The sequence below is a fragment of the Clupea harengus genome, chromosome 24, assembly GCF_900700415.2.
Source record: "Clupea harengus chromosome 24, Ch_v2.0.2, whole genome shotgun sequence".
Classification (NCBI taxonomy): domain Eukaryota; kingdom Metazoa; phylum Chordata; class Actinopteri; order Clupeiformes; family Clupeidae; genus Clupea; species Clupea harengus.
In genome coordinates, this window is record NC_045175.1 from 16486904 (window position 1) to 16499970 (window position 13067).

General features: G+C 41.6%; 1 protein-coding gene across 1 annotated transcript; it reads left to right on the plus strand.

Moving 5' to 3' along the window:
* Positions 1–10689, plus strand: LOC105913336 (beta-1,4-galactosyltransferase 1-like). The gene is made up of 7 exons (XM_042703520.1): positions 1–151; positions 1130–1365; positions 7716–7903; positions 8052–8120; positions 9354–9476; positions 9727–9831; positions 10304–10689. Exons 1-7 carry the CDS (start codon positions 1–3, stop codon positions 10431–10433), a joined length of 1002 nt encoding a protein of 333 aa, XP_042559454.1. The 3' UTR covers positions 10434–10689.
* The last annotated feature ends 2378 nt before the right edge of the window (positions 10690–13067 follow it).

The window sequence follows — 13067 nt, forward strand, 5'->3', positions numbered from 1 at the left end:
ATGTTCTACATCTTCAACTCTGACAACGGCCTGTCGATTTTCCGGATATTGCCACAAAACACGACAAGGAATCAAAGCAAAATGTTCAGGCAGATGGTAAAGAATATGACGATTGAACTACCAAAGTGTCCAGAAACTTCTCCTCTGCTGGGTAAGTTGTATGAATGATACTTTGGTCAATACTAGCCCATATGACACAGACCTTGTGGCATCTAGTACAGCTTTAGCTATGATATCTAGTACAGTCTAAGATACTGATTATCAGTTTGTAACATCACTTTGACACTCACTGCGGTCTGTAATTATATAATAACTCTAATGTGAGCCATGGAAGGTGCAATTGAAGTGGTTGTCCAAGTACAAAAAGTTCAAAAAAGAGGAAGTCCTCAAGCTCGGACTGTGTGTGGGTGTGTGTGTGTGAGAGAGAGAGAGAGAGAGAGTTAAAGTAGAAACAAAATATGTATGCAGAGTTTATATTTGGTGATAACATGACTTAAAACATTTCTATCCCCCTCTCTCTTTCCTTCCCTCTCTATCCCTCCCTTTTCCTCTCTGTTCCTATCATCCTCTGTCTGTAATTATATAATAACTCTAATGTGAGCCATGGAAGGTGCAATTGAAGTGGTTGTCCAAGTACGAACTGAAGGGGGTTACATTCCCAAATAACTGTCAGTTACGACAAATGTAGAAGTATTTTTGAAAAAGGAACTAGGCTTTTATTTGGAAAAAAGAGGAAGCCGTCAAGCTGTGTACTGTGTGTGTGGGTGTGTGTGTGTGTGTGAGAAAGAGAGAGAGAGAGTAAGAGAGAGACAGAGAGACAGAGAGAGAGAGAGAGAGAGTGAGAAAGAGAGAGAAAGTGAGAGAATGACTGAGAGAGAGAGTAAAAGTACAAACAAATTATGTATACAGAGTATCCCATTTGGTGATAACATGACTTAAAATATTTTGTATCCCCCTCTCTCTTTCCTTCCCTCTTTATCCCTCCCTTTTCCTCTCTGTTCCTATCATCCTCACTCCTTCCCTCAATCATTTTCTCCCTCTTCTCTCCCTCTCCCCCTCTCTTTCCTTCCCTCTCTGTTTCTATTCTCCTCACTCCTTCCCTCTCTCCATCCCTCTCTCTCTCTACCAGTGGGTCCCTTAAAAATTGAATTCAACGACTCAGTGACTTTAGACGACATAAGGGCGCAGAACCCTGCTCTCCAGCTTGGCGGTCGCTGGCGTCCCACAAACTGCATCGCCCAACAGAAGGTGGCCATAATCATCCCCTTCAGGGACCGGGAGTCCCACCTCAAGCACTGGCTCCACTTTCTCCACCCCATCCTCCAGAGGCAACAGCTTGACTACCGCGTTTACGTCATCAATCAGGTTGGTCAATATTAGTCCATATCATATGTACATTTACATCATCAATCAGGTTGGTCAATATTAGTCCATATGTACATTTACGTCATCAATCAGGTTGGTCAATATTAGTCCTTATTATATGGCAACGACGGTACGAGAATTCTGATTGGGTCATGCCACCCACGTATTGCCCTCCTCACCAGTCAATATGGATCCGTATTGCCCTCTGACGAAAATGTCAAAATGAGCGAAAGCGTTTACGTCATCAATCAGGTTGGTCAATATTAGTCCATATGTATATACATTTCAGGACAGCCCAGAACATGAATAAGCAACATACATGATACTCCTACATCATCAGTCAGGATTAATTCCCATTCCCAGTAAGGCTCTGTCAGTCATATAGGCCTACATCATCAATCAGGTAGATACCCACCTGCTTTCTTGAAAAGTGGGGAAAGGTAAACAATGAGTTCCCATTCCCAGTAAGGCTCAGTGACATAGGCTTATCCTGAACACATCTAGGCTAATCAAGAACAAATGCAGGCCTATTGAAAACCAATCAATCTGGGCTTATTGGCAGTTTGTTTGTCTTTGGCATATTTACATCATAAACCTGAAGTTGAGGTTTAGCTTAGTTTATTTCACTGGTATTAACCTAGATGGGTTTGTCTCTAATACTCCTACATCATCAGTCAGGATGAATTCCCATTCCCAGTAAGGCTCACATAGGCTTATTTTGAACAAATTTAGGCTAATCATGAACAAATCGAAGTCTATTAAAAACAAATCCACTCGTGTTAAGAACACATCTGGGTTCATTGGCAGTTCATCAAGGTTGACTTACTAAGTCTACATGTTGGCTTGTCAAGAACAGATGTTTTCACAACACAAGAAATACCACTTTAAATGCATCTTGTCAGAAAATATTTACATGGGCTGACAAGTAAAGTGAATAGGTTTTGTAAGACAACTAAATGAACAGCAAAAAGGAACCTGACCTGTATTTGGTGTATCTAGGTCATAAACCTGAAGTTCAGCTTAGTTTATTTCATCTTGACACAATATTTCCATGGGGGTACTTTTACTCTCTCAGTAAAATGAATAGGTTTTATACTGAAAAACTCTCTTTGTAAGACAAATAAGACTACGGTTCAGTCACATAGGCTAATCATGAACACATTTAAGCTAATCATGAACAAATGTAGATCTTTTGAAAACAAATCCATCTGGGTTTTTTGGAAGTTTGTTTGTCTTTGGTGTATTAATGTCATAAACCTGAGATCGAAGTTCAGCTTTGTTTATTTCACTGGTATGAGCCCAGATGGGTTAGTCTCTATGCACCGCTAGTGTTTCTCACACAGTCACTCATCTGTGACTAGGCATGAAACATTTCTGGTTGTTCTTTGTTATATTTTGGGACTAGGATATTACTTTACGATATGAATGGGTTATTTTGTTCACTTCTGCATGTATGTTACTTTACGATATGAATGGGTTATTTTGTTCACTTCTGCATGTATGCTTGGATCCCCCCCCTCCCGCCCCCAAAACCTCAATCCCTCCCCAATGAACCAAAAACATGTATGAGACTATTTAAGGGAATTTAAATTACTAAGATCTCTCCTTGCATTTACATACAAGAGGAAGAGAGAGAGAGTGAGTAAGACAGAGAGAGAGAGAGAGTGAGTGAGACAGATGGAGAGAGTGAGTGAGACAGAGACAGAGAGAGAGAGAGAAAGTAAAAAGACAGAGAGAGAGAGGGAACCTGTCGGACAGGCTACTTGGGATGTTCATACAATTACTGTGTTGTAGGGAACATAGCGTCTCCACATGACCTTTAAGATACTGATTATCACTTTTACTGTGTAACATCACTTAGACACTCACTGTGATCTGTAATTAGATACTAACACGGAAGGTGGCTCACATTACAAAAGACCAGAGTCAAGGATAGACTGGAATACTCCCCGATACTCCACAGATAATTGTATGTATGCATTGTATGTATCCGGGAGTTTGCTGTCCTGGTAGGCAGACCTGTACGCAGACCCGAGAGGAAGACAGATAGAGAGAGAGAGAGAGAGAGAGAGAGAGAGAGATACAGTATATATATAGAGAGAGATAGAACCTGAAAAGACAAAGACACACACACAAACGCACGCACGCACGCACTCACACACACACAAACCTGTTCTATGTACTGTCTTAATGTAATATTGTACTTTTCTTTTAAGTATGTATGCTTTGGCTACACTAATTGAAAACTTTTGAATTTGAATTTGAATTGAATTTGATAGAGAGAGAGACAGATAGAGAGAGAGAGAGAGATAGAAAGAGAGATAGGGGAAGAGAGATATAGAGATAGAGAGAGGCAGAGAGAAAGAGAGAGAGAGAGAGGGAGAGAGGGAGTGAGGGAGTGACACATAGAGAGAGAGAGTGAGTGAGTGGGTGAGAGAGAGAGAGAGAGAGAGAGAGAGAGAGAGTGAGTGAGACAGAGAGATAGAGAGAGAGAGAGAGCGAGAGATAGAGAGAGATTCATGATGTGTTGTCAGGAATACTCCCGGATACGCCAGAGATAATTGTATGTATCCGGGAGTTTGCTGTCCTGGTACACGTGTACTACTGGACATGTTGCAGGTTTAGGGACCTGCTTACATCAATTAGTCGCCTTGGTGAATAATCCACTGGAGGAACTTGGAAGGGAACATTTGCATTTCATACTGTACCTTGGGTCAACATCCTTCAATTGGTGAAAGTGATTCACAAGGAGCTTCAGGCCTGGGTCCAGAAGTTGATATACGTAGCTCCCCTACAGTGTAGACGTGGAGTGGATTCCTCCTCCTCTCGGTCCAGGATTATTGTTGCAATCTTCCATAGGGAAGCCTCTTTTACACAGCACCAGCTCTGGCCTTATGCAATTGCAAAACACAGGAAGAGTAATTAGACCATTAAAACCATCAGATGGGGGAAAGGCCTGAGAATCATCCTAATATCATAATGCTTTGATAGGCCTGTGCATTTACTAAACTACACATTGTGTCCAGCTCACAAAATACACTGTGGCCTACATTGATGCCACGTATTTTGTTGTTTTGGTGCAATTGAATTGAATTGAACTGAACTGAATTGAATTGAATTGAATTGAATTGAATTGAATTGAATTGAATTGAGTATCCCAACACATATGCATGTGGAGATGTGGACTACATGTGGGTGGTAATGGTCACAATATTATAAGGTCGTATTTTCTGAAACTTGTTGAAAACGGACTATTCTACCGCTTCCTCTCTTGCTGTTCTATTCTGTTCCATTCTATTCTATTCTATTTAATTTTGTATCTGATTCTGTGTTTTTTTGCTGACCTTGTGTGTCTGCCACGCTCCCTCCTGATTCAACACACTTGTCTCAGTCACCTTCCCCTGATTTGAAGTTGCTAACAGACACAGTGTGAGTGTGTGTGTGTGTGTGTGTGTGTGTGTGTGTGTGTGTGTGTGTGTGTGTGTGAGTGTGTGTGTGAGTGTGCGTGTGAGTGTGTTTGTGTGTGTGTGTGTGTGTGAGTGTGTTTGTGTGTGTGTGTGTGTGTGTGTGTGTGTGTGTGTGTGTGTGTGCGTGCGTGCGTGTGTGTGTGTGTGTGTATGTGTGTGAGTGTATGTGAGTGTGTGTGTATGTGTATGTGTGTGAGTGTGTCTGAGTGTGTGTGTCTGTGTGTGTGTATGTGTGTGTGAGAGAGAGAGTGTGTGAGTGAGTGTGTGTGCGTGAGTGTGTGTGTGTGTGGGTGTGAGTGTGTGTGTGTGTGAGAGAGAGAGTGTGTGAGTGAGTGTGTGTGTGTGTATGTGTATGTGTGTGAGTGTGAGTGCGTGTGAGTGTAAGTGTGCTACATAAACTCCTCATTCCCTTCACTCCTTTGTCTGGCCTTGTTGATACAAGGACTAAACCCCCGTAAAGCAACCGCTTCCTGACTACGTCCCCCGCGATCGTCCACCCCGCTCCGTGTTTTGACTTCCGGGTCTTCAGTTTATTATCTCCTGTCTTGTTTTCCGAGCCCCTGCGCTCTTGCTCTCTCCCGTGTTTAGATCATCTCCCGTGTTTGAATTCCTGTCTGCGTGTCAATCTTGTTTGTTCTTTGGACAATTAGCTTCTGAGCGTGATCCCCTGTTTTGCATTTGTTTTCCCTGGTTGCCCGTTTCCCTGGCCGTTTCCAAAATAAACTGTTTCCATCAGCAACCTCTGCCATAGCTAACCTAATCCAATGCGGTCTTAAAGGTGCAGGCCGTGATTCCTCACTTACTTACACTTACTGACTGTCCTACTCCAATCCAATCTTAAAGGTTCAGGCTGCGATTATGGCAAAAAGTTGTTTGAGCTCTTACACTTACAATAGACTCACACAATTAATAGTAATTACACATCTACCCATCATTAGTGGTTTCCTTATAATGACACAGAACACAAAACCTGGAGATGTTCTATGCCCTGTGCTGTGGCCTGGACAACACACAGTCTCTTCCAGATCGTAAAACACAACCTATTTCCATTTGGCATTGCTACAGTAGAGAGGGACAGGATGCCGTAGAGAGGGAAGTGTCCTGGCATCAAACATAACCTATTTCCTCTTGGCATTGCAACAGTAGCGCTTCAACGATACGTGGAGCGTAACCATCTCTGTCAGAGCTGGGGGATGTTTTTAAAAATTAAAGGAGGAACTTGTCACACAGGTTTCTCTGACTTGCTGCTAATTTGACTAGCATTAACACTGTGTTATTCTCTCACTCACCCCCCCCCTCCCCCCCATCCCTCTCTAGCATTAACACTGTGTTACTCTCTCCCTCAATAATATAATAGTGATTATTTACAGCGAGTTAGAATAGAGACTATGTACAGAGAGTTGGAATAAAGATTGGGATAGAGTTGTTTGCCTCCATCTTTTGAAAAGAAGCAGGTGCCAGTAATAGTAGTACCAGTAACTAGTATCAAGTTCCTCCCTGCCACTGCATCAAAATAACAGAACACACACACAGACACTCACACACACACACACACACACACACACACACACACACACACACACACACACACACACACAGGATGACTAAACTAAATGTTTCTGAATAGTCATAGGCAGGGCACACACACACACACACACACACTCCCCAGACCTTCAGTGCTCAGGTGGGCTATCTCCCGGGGCTTTCTGTGTGTGTGTGTGTGTCCTGTGTGGCCTCCATATATGCACGTGTGTGTTCCAGTGTGTCGTGTGTGCCATTAAAAACCTGACAAAGGTCTTAATTATTATAATTAATATTATAAAAATGATTCATTATTATCTGTGATTGTTATGCATTTAGTTCAAACCTTGGACTTGCCTAAATGTCTCAACAAGGACACGTGTAGCGTCCTCGAAGACATGAAATATGAGAATCCAGCCTCTTATTTCAAACCTGTTGGACTCGCCTGTATGTACAGTACACACGTAAAAAATGAACTACACAAGTCAGAGAGGAGCTGCCTTTTAATTACCCATGCCAAGGACTTCAATTACAGGATTTGGTGTCAAAGATATCCAGGATTAAAAGAGGAAGTATTCTGTGTAGAGAGTATAGCATTTCGCCTGAACACAGCTCAAAGCGTCTCTAAATAACATTTCAGCCAATACTCTCCTCTTTTGTAAACCTTTCTTAAGTCAGTACCACACCACAGATACACTATAATGATGGTGGATTATGTGCACATTCTTTGAACAAATATTGACCTTCCTCATCTCTGATTTTTGACACGTCGCTTCAGACTAATGTATGGTAAACGCCCTCAAATACCACATGCTGCCTTGGAATGTTGGAATGTATATTTGTTTGGGGTTTTTAGAATTGCTTCCCTGCATATCTGACTGAGCTTGTCAGTGGAACCACCCGATTTAGCCAACCAAGAATATGACAATTAAACTGACTTTAAAGGTGCAAGTGTGTAATTCTAATCCAATACACTTTTTGTCAAACGCATCAAAGGGCTCCTCCTGCTGTGTGTGCTCAAAAAACAAACAAACAAACAAACAAACAAAAAACAAAAAAGAGACGAGTGTTCATACACAGTCCTGGCTGTGTAAATGGGAAACAAACACAAGCTCAGAGCCTTACACTACTCCAGCCAATCAACACGTTGCTTCAGGAGCACGGGGGGGAGGGATGTTTTTGCAGTTGAGCTCGAATATCAACAACCTTTTGCCAGATTGTGGACAGTACCTTTAATCATGAGTGTTTGCAGGGGTAGATCAGACATAAAGGGCTTGTGAGGCCTAAGGAACACCTTGAAAGCCTCTAACTTGACTCACGTGATGCTGTGTTGTGTTCCTCATTTGCCCTGTACCTCTGCAGGCCGGAGACACGACATTCAACAAGGCCAGACTCATGGATGCTGGCTTCTTGGAAGCTCTGAAGGAGTACGACTATGACTGCTTCGTCTTCCATGATGTGGACATCATCCCCATGGACGACCGAAACACCTACAAGTGCTTCAGTCAACCCAGGCATCTTGCCGTGGCTCTGGACAAGTTTGGCTTCAGGTACGTACGTGTCAGTGGTTTGCCATATAATGGCTGTATGACATGACAGCTTTAACTATTAGCCCTGAGGGAATAGTACATTCCACCATTATGAGGCCGCATGTGGTTTTTACCACACATTAGCCTGAACCGATGTGTCATAAATCAGAGATGAGGAAGGTAAATGTCCAATCAATCTGCACAATCTTGCTGTGGCTCTGGACAAGTTTGGCTTCAGGTACGTATGTGTCAATGGTTTGCCATATAATGGCTGTATGACATGACAGCTTTAACTATTAGCCCTGAGGGGATTGTCAAATGCCACAGATTTAGAAGGTCATAGTTTAAAGCATCTGTACATATGCTTTTCCATTCCATTCAATTCAATACACACAATTTAATACATTCCAACATTACGAGGCAGCATGTGGTATTTGAGGGCATTCACCATTGAAGCGATGTTAGGGTGAGCAGACGACCTCTTTTACCCGTCATCTTTTTGAGACAATGAACAATGAACAATTTTGAATCAGAGATTAGGAAGTTAGCCTGTGGCTATGTAAGCAAACTAGCAGGGCAGGTAAAGCCTGATTCATTGAAACTCAGGTACATGTGTTGGAACATTTTGTCTGTTTAACTAAAGTATGTCTTGCAAGACAGGTTAATGGATTCCCCAAGTGTTATAATCAGGTGCCAAAAAACGGGGTAGCCTGTGACTCTGATGAGAGATTGTTGATATTTTAGCATGACAGTCAATCACATTGCAATGTTTCGCTTGGCTAGAAATGTGTATGTGTGAGTTTGTTTTCCATGTACAGAGTCAGGACTGTGTGTGACCACCAGAGTTGTTTTGAGCAAGTACACTGAACAGACAGCTAGAGGACCGTGAGGAGCAGTTCACTGAATTTGACAAAAAGTGCATTGGACTTGAATCGTGGACTGTGACTGCTTTAAGAGATGTGCTAGGGACATCTACTGTATTAGCACCAATGTGCTTGCAATACCCAGGGCACATAATGTTAATTCCACAAAACTCCTATTTGAGATCAGCTGTTTCTATTTACTCCGGCCAGGGGCGGTGCTCTAGCGCCCCCTGGATTAGCCATAGCACCCCCATAGCACACCCATAGCACACCCATAGCACCCCCATAACACCCCCATCGCACCCCCATAGCACCCCCAAGAAAATAATGTTTTTTTTTATTATTGTTATTTAATTTCATTCTGCGTTATTTATTGTGTGATAATAATATTTACCTCACAAAAGAAAATGATAACAGATTGAAATGAACCGATTGCTTTAGACACAGAGCAATCATTCTGTCATACCCCTATGACCCAATTTTCACGTCGCAACGCGTAAACGTTGACGTCACCGGACGGTTGAAGGAGCTAGTGTTCATCAGTTCATGCTAAAAATCCATGCTTACATTTTTAATCTGACACCCTTCCTCCTCTGTTTTCTGTGAAGTTTGCCATATCATTGGATCTATGGAGGAATAACAGCATTGAGCAAAGAACAGTTCATGAAGATCAACGGCTTTCCTACCATGTATTGGGGTTGGGGAGGGGAAGATGACGACATCTCCCACAGGTCAGTGCTACTCATAGTAATACTTACTTGAGATTTCTTGCATTATTTATTACGTTTTGACTTATTCACTGAAAACATAGTTCAAAAACATAGTTCACATACATTTAATCATATGAATATTTCATTGTGCAACATTACTTATTATTGTGATGAATTGTAAATATACACAGTCACACATAAACACGCACGCATGGGCACACACACGAACACAGTGTGCCACACAAAACAGCCATTTTCCCTGTCTTTGCAGGCTGTCCTTCAAAGGCATGTCCATATCAAGACCTGATGCAATTGTAGGGAGATGCAAAATGATCCGTCACGGTAGAGATGAGCTCAATCAAGTTAACCCCAAAAGGTATATATCACACACACACACACACACACACACACAATACACACATTCACACACACCATCCCCCAGCATTCTACTTGTGCTTCCATCACACACACACACACACACACACACACACACACTCACATACACACACTCACATACACACATCCTTTTCACTCCCCTGGACACATTTTGAATATTTTGGCTTATTTTTTTTCAATGAACGGAATCATGATGAATGTTGATGGATTATGTGCAGATTCCGGTTGCACCACCTTGAGACTGACCCGCCTTGCTAGTTTGTTTAAACCATTACATCCCTGTCAAACACACCCACCATACACACACATAATACACATGCAAATAAATATTGTTTGCATTTCTCTCTGCACACACACACACACACACACACACAGACACATCTTTTCTGGGCACAAACACAGACAAGCATCTAATTCAATGTATTGTTTTTTTTTTTTTTTTGTTGTTACAGACATAACAATCTGGCAAAGACTAATGAAACAATGGACATCGACGGCATAAACTCGCTCCGGTACGATGTAATCAGCATCAACAGAACACAGCTTCATACTAAAATCACAGTGGATATCGGCACGCCTTGACAAACTCTGCCAACTCACTGAACACTCCCCTGCTCTGCAAAAGAAAAAAAATAAATCATCATCCTAGGTACTTAAAAAAATGTTAATTTGTTACAATATATGACAAAAGAATACGTACAATGGTAAACTCATTTTAAGGGAAATGTTTGAATTCCTCCTAACATCATCTAAAAGTATGAGGGTTTGTGTTTCATCGTGTTTGGGAAAGGACAACTGGGTGACTACGTTGACATTATGTGCGTCTGACGTTGCCATTGTAAGGGTACTGTAACCAGGGTTGCCTTTGTTTCACCTTGGGAAAACACACAAGCACACACACACACTCGGGGATAGGAGTAATTAGATTGTGTACGTCTGAAATATCTGAATGAAGGGTACTAAATCTGTAAATCTGCATCCATACTTTATCTAGGTCTGTACAATTCTCACCAATTCAGTTGGTTATGGTGTTTTAGTAATTGTATTTTGTATGTGTGTATTCACTATATATGAAGTGTTGTGAGAAGTGCTTTTTACAATTTTGGGGAATTGCATTTTTGCAAACGAGAGAAAAAAAAAACAGTACTGTGACCATTGAAGAATTAAACTTGTTTGCACTTTTTGAGCTGCTGTGACATATTCAGCTCATGTTCATAGTTGGGTTAGGGGTTGGGTCTGTATAGATCTATTTTGTAAATAATACTGATTTATTCATTCATTCCCTACACCAGTCCCATTTCCATATTTAACATACACTCAGTTGACCGTTTATTAGGTGCCCCCCCCCCCCCCCCCATTACTAAATGTCTTTCTTAAACTACTGTTGTGGGGGGGTATTCTAAGACACACACACACACACACAAACACACACATACTGTACATACATACACACAAACATACACACACACACAGACAAACATACTGTACATATCCAAAGCATTTTTATTCAAGTATATTCACTCATATAAACCCCAATTCTCAAAGTCCCCCCCCCCCCCACCAACAACCCTTTCAGTCACTAAATGTCCTCCTTAAACTACTGTTGTGGGGTATTCAAAGACACTTTGGTAAAAACTGGATCCTGCATTAGGAATGATTGTTTTCTACCATTGTTGCCTTTAATGTGTTTATGTTTTAAGGATTAAATTAAGAGTTGAAGGATAATGGAGAACATGAATGCAAAGTTAATAAATGTAAACTTGTATGAAAAGAATAAAAAAAAGTTGTGTTGCTGGTTGACATCTAAAAGGGTTACATATATACAGTTTTAAAGACAAACATGCATATTGCATACTGCATATTTTATATCAAAAGAGAATAAGAATGAATCATCAATTTGAGGGTGGTGTGTGTAAATATATATGTGTGTGTGTGATACTTTTTATAAGGTATTTCATATATATACTGTATATACTGTATATACAGTATATATACGTATATATATATATATATATATACATGTGTGATACTTTTTATAAGGTATTTCATATATATACTGTATATACTGTATATACAGTATATATACGTATATATATATATATATATATATACATGTGTGATACTTTTTATAAGGTATTTCATACACAGTATTTCATATACAGTATATATACGTATATATATATATATATACATATTTCATATAAGGTTTCACAGGACTTTAACTGACAGTAGGGAGGCTCCTCTGAACTCCATTGATAATCCCTGTGCCTGTGTCTGAAGCACTCACTCACACATCCGTGTGCCTGACCTAGGCAGTGCAAGCAGCACACCGTCCGCGGCGTCTTTTTTTGGGAGGACGGCCATTGCAGCTCTGATTAGCGGCACTACGACTCGTTGTATACTCGTTTATATTCCGACTTTGTGAAGTCTCACAATCGGAATATTTCAATTCCTGATGGCCATTGTTTTCCACGTGGAGCCATGATGCACACACGCAGATAGACAGACTCTCTCTCTCTCCCCCTCTCTCTACCTCCCTCTCCCTCCTTATCTCTCTCCCTCCCTCCCTCTCTCTCCCTCCTTATCTCACTCTCTCTCTCTCTCTTTCTGTCACTCTGTTACTTCCTCTCTATCTCTCTTTCTGTCACTCTCCCTCCCTCTCTCTCTCCCTCTCTCTCTCTCTATCTCTCTTTCTGTCACTCTGTTCCTCCCTCTCTCTCTCCCTCTCTCTCCCTCCCTCTCTCTCTCTCTCTCTCTCTTTCTGTCACTCTGTTACTTCCTCTCTATCTCTCTTTCTGTCACTCTCCCTCCCTCTCTCTCTCCCTCTCTCTCTCTCTATCTCTCTTTCTGTCACTCTGTTCCTCCCTCTCTCTCTCCCTCTCTCTCTCCCCCTCTCTCTACCTCCCTCTCCCTCCTTATCTCTCTTTCTCCCTCTCCCTCTCTCTCTCTCTATCTCTCTTTCTGTCACTCTGTTCCTCTCTCTCTGTCTCTATTTCTGTCACTCTGTTCCTCCCTCTCTCTCTCTCTCTCTCTCTCTCTCTTTCTGTCACTCTGTTCTTCCCTCTCTATCTCTCTTTATGTCACTCTACCTCCCTCTCTCTCTCTTCCTCTCTCTGTCTCTCTTTCTGTCATTCTACCTCCCTCTCTCTCTTCCTCTCTCTATCTCTCTTTCTGTCACTCTGTTCCTCCCTCTCTCTCTCTCTCTCTCTCTGTCTC

Coding starts and splice junctions, on each gene's coding strand:
- LOC105913336 (XM_042703520.1), top strand. CDS start 1: ATGTTCTACATCTTCAACTCTGACAACGGCCTGTCGATTTTCCGGATA. Junction 8,121..9,353: donor CTGGACAAGTTTGGCTTCAG/GTACGTATGTGT, acceptor TTTTCTGTGAAG/TTTGCCATATCATTGGATCT. Junction 9,832..10,303: donor AATCAAGTTAACCCCAAAAG/GTATATATCACA, acceptor TTGTTGTTACAG/ACATAACAATCTGGCAAAGA.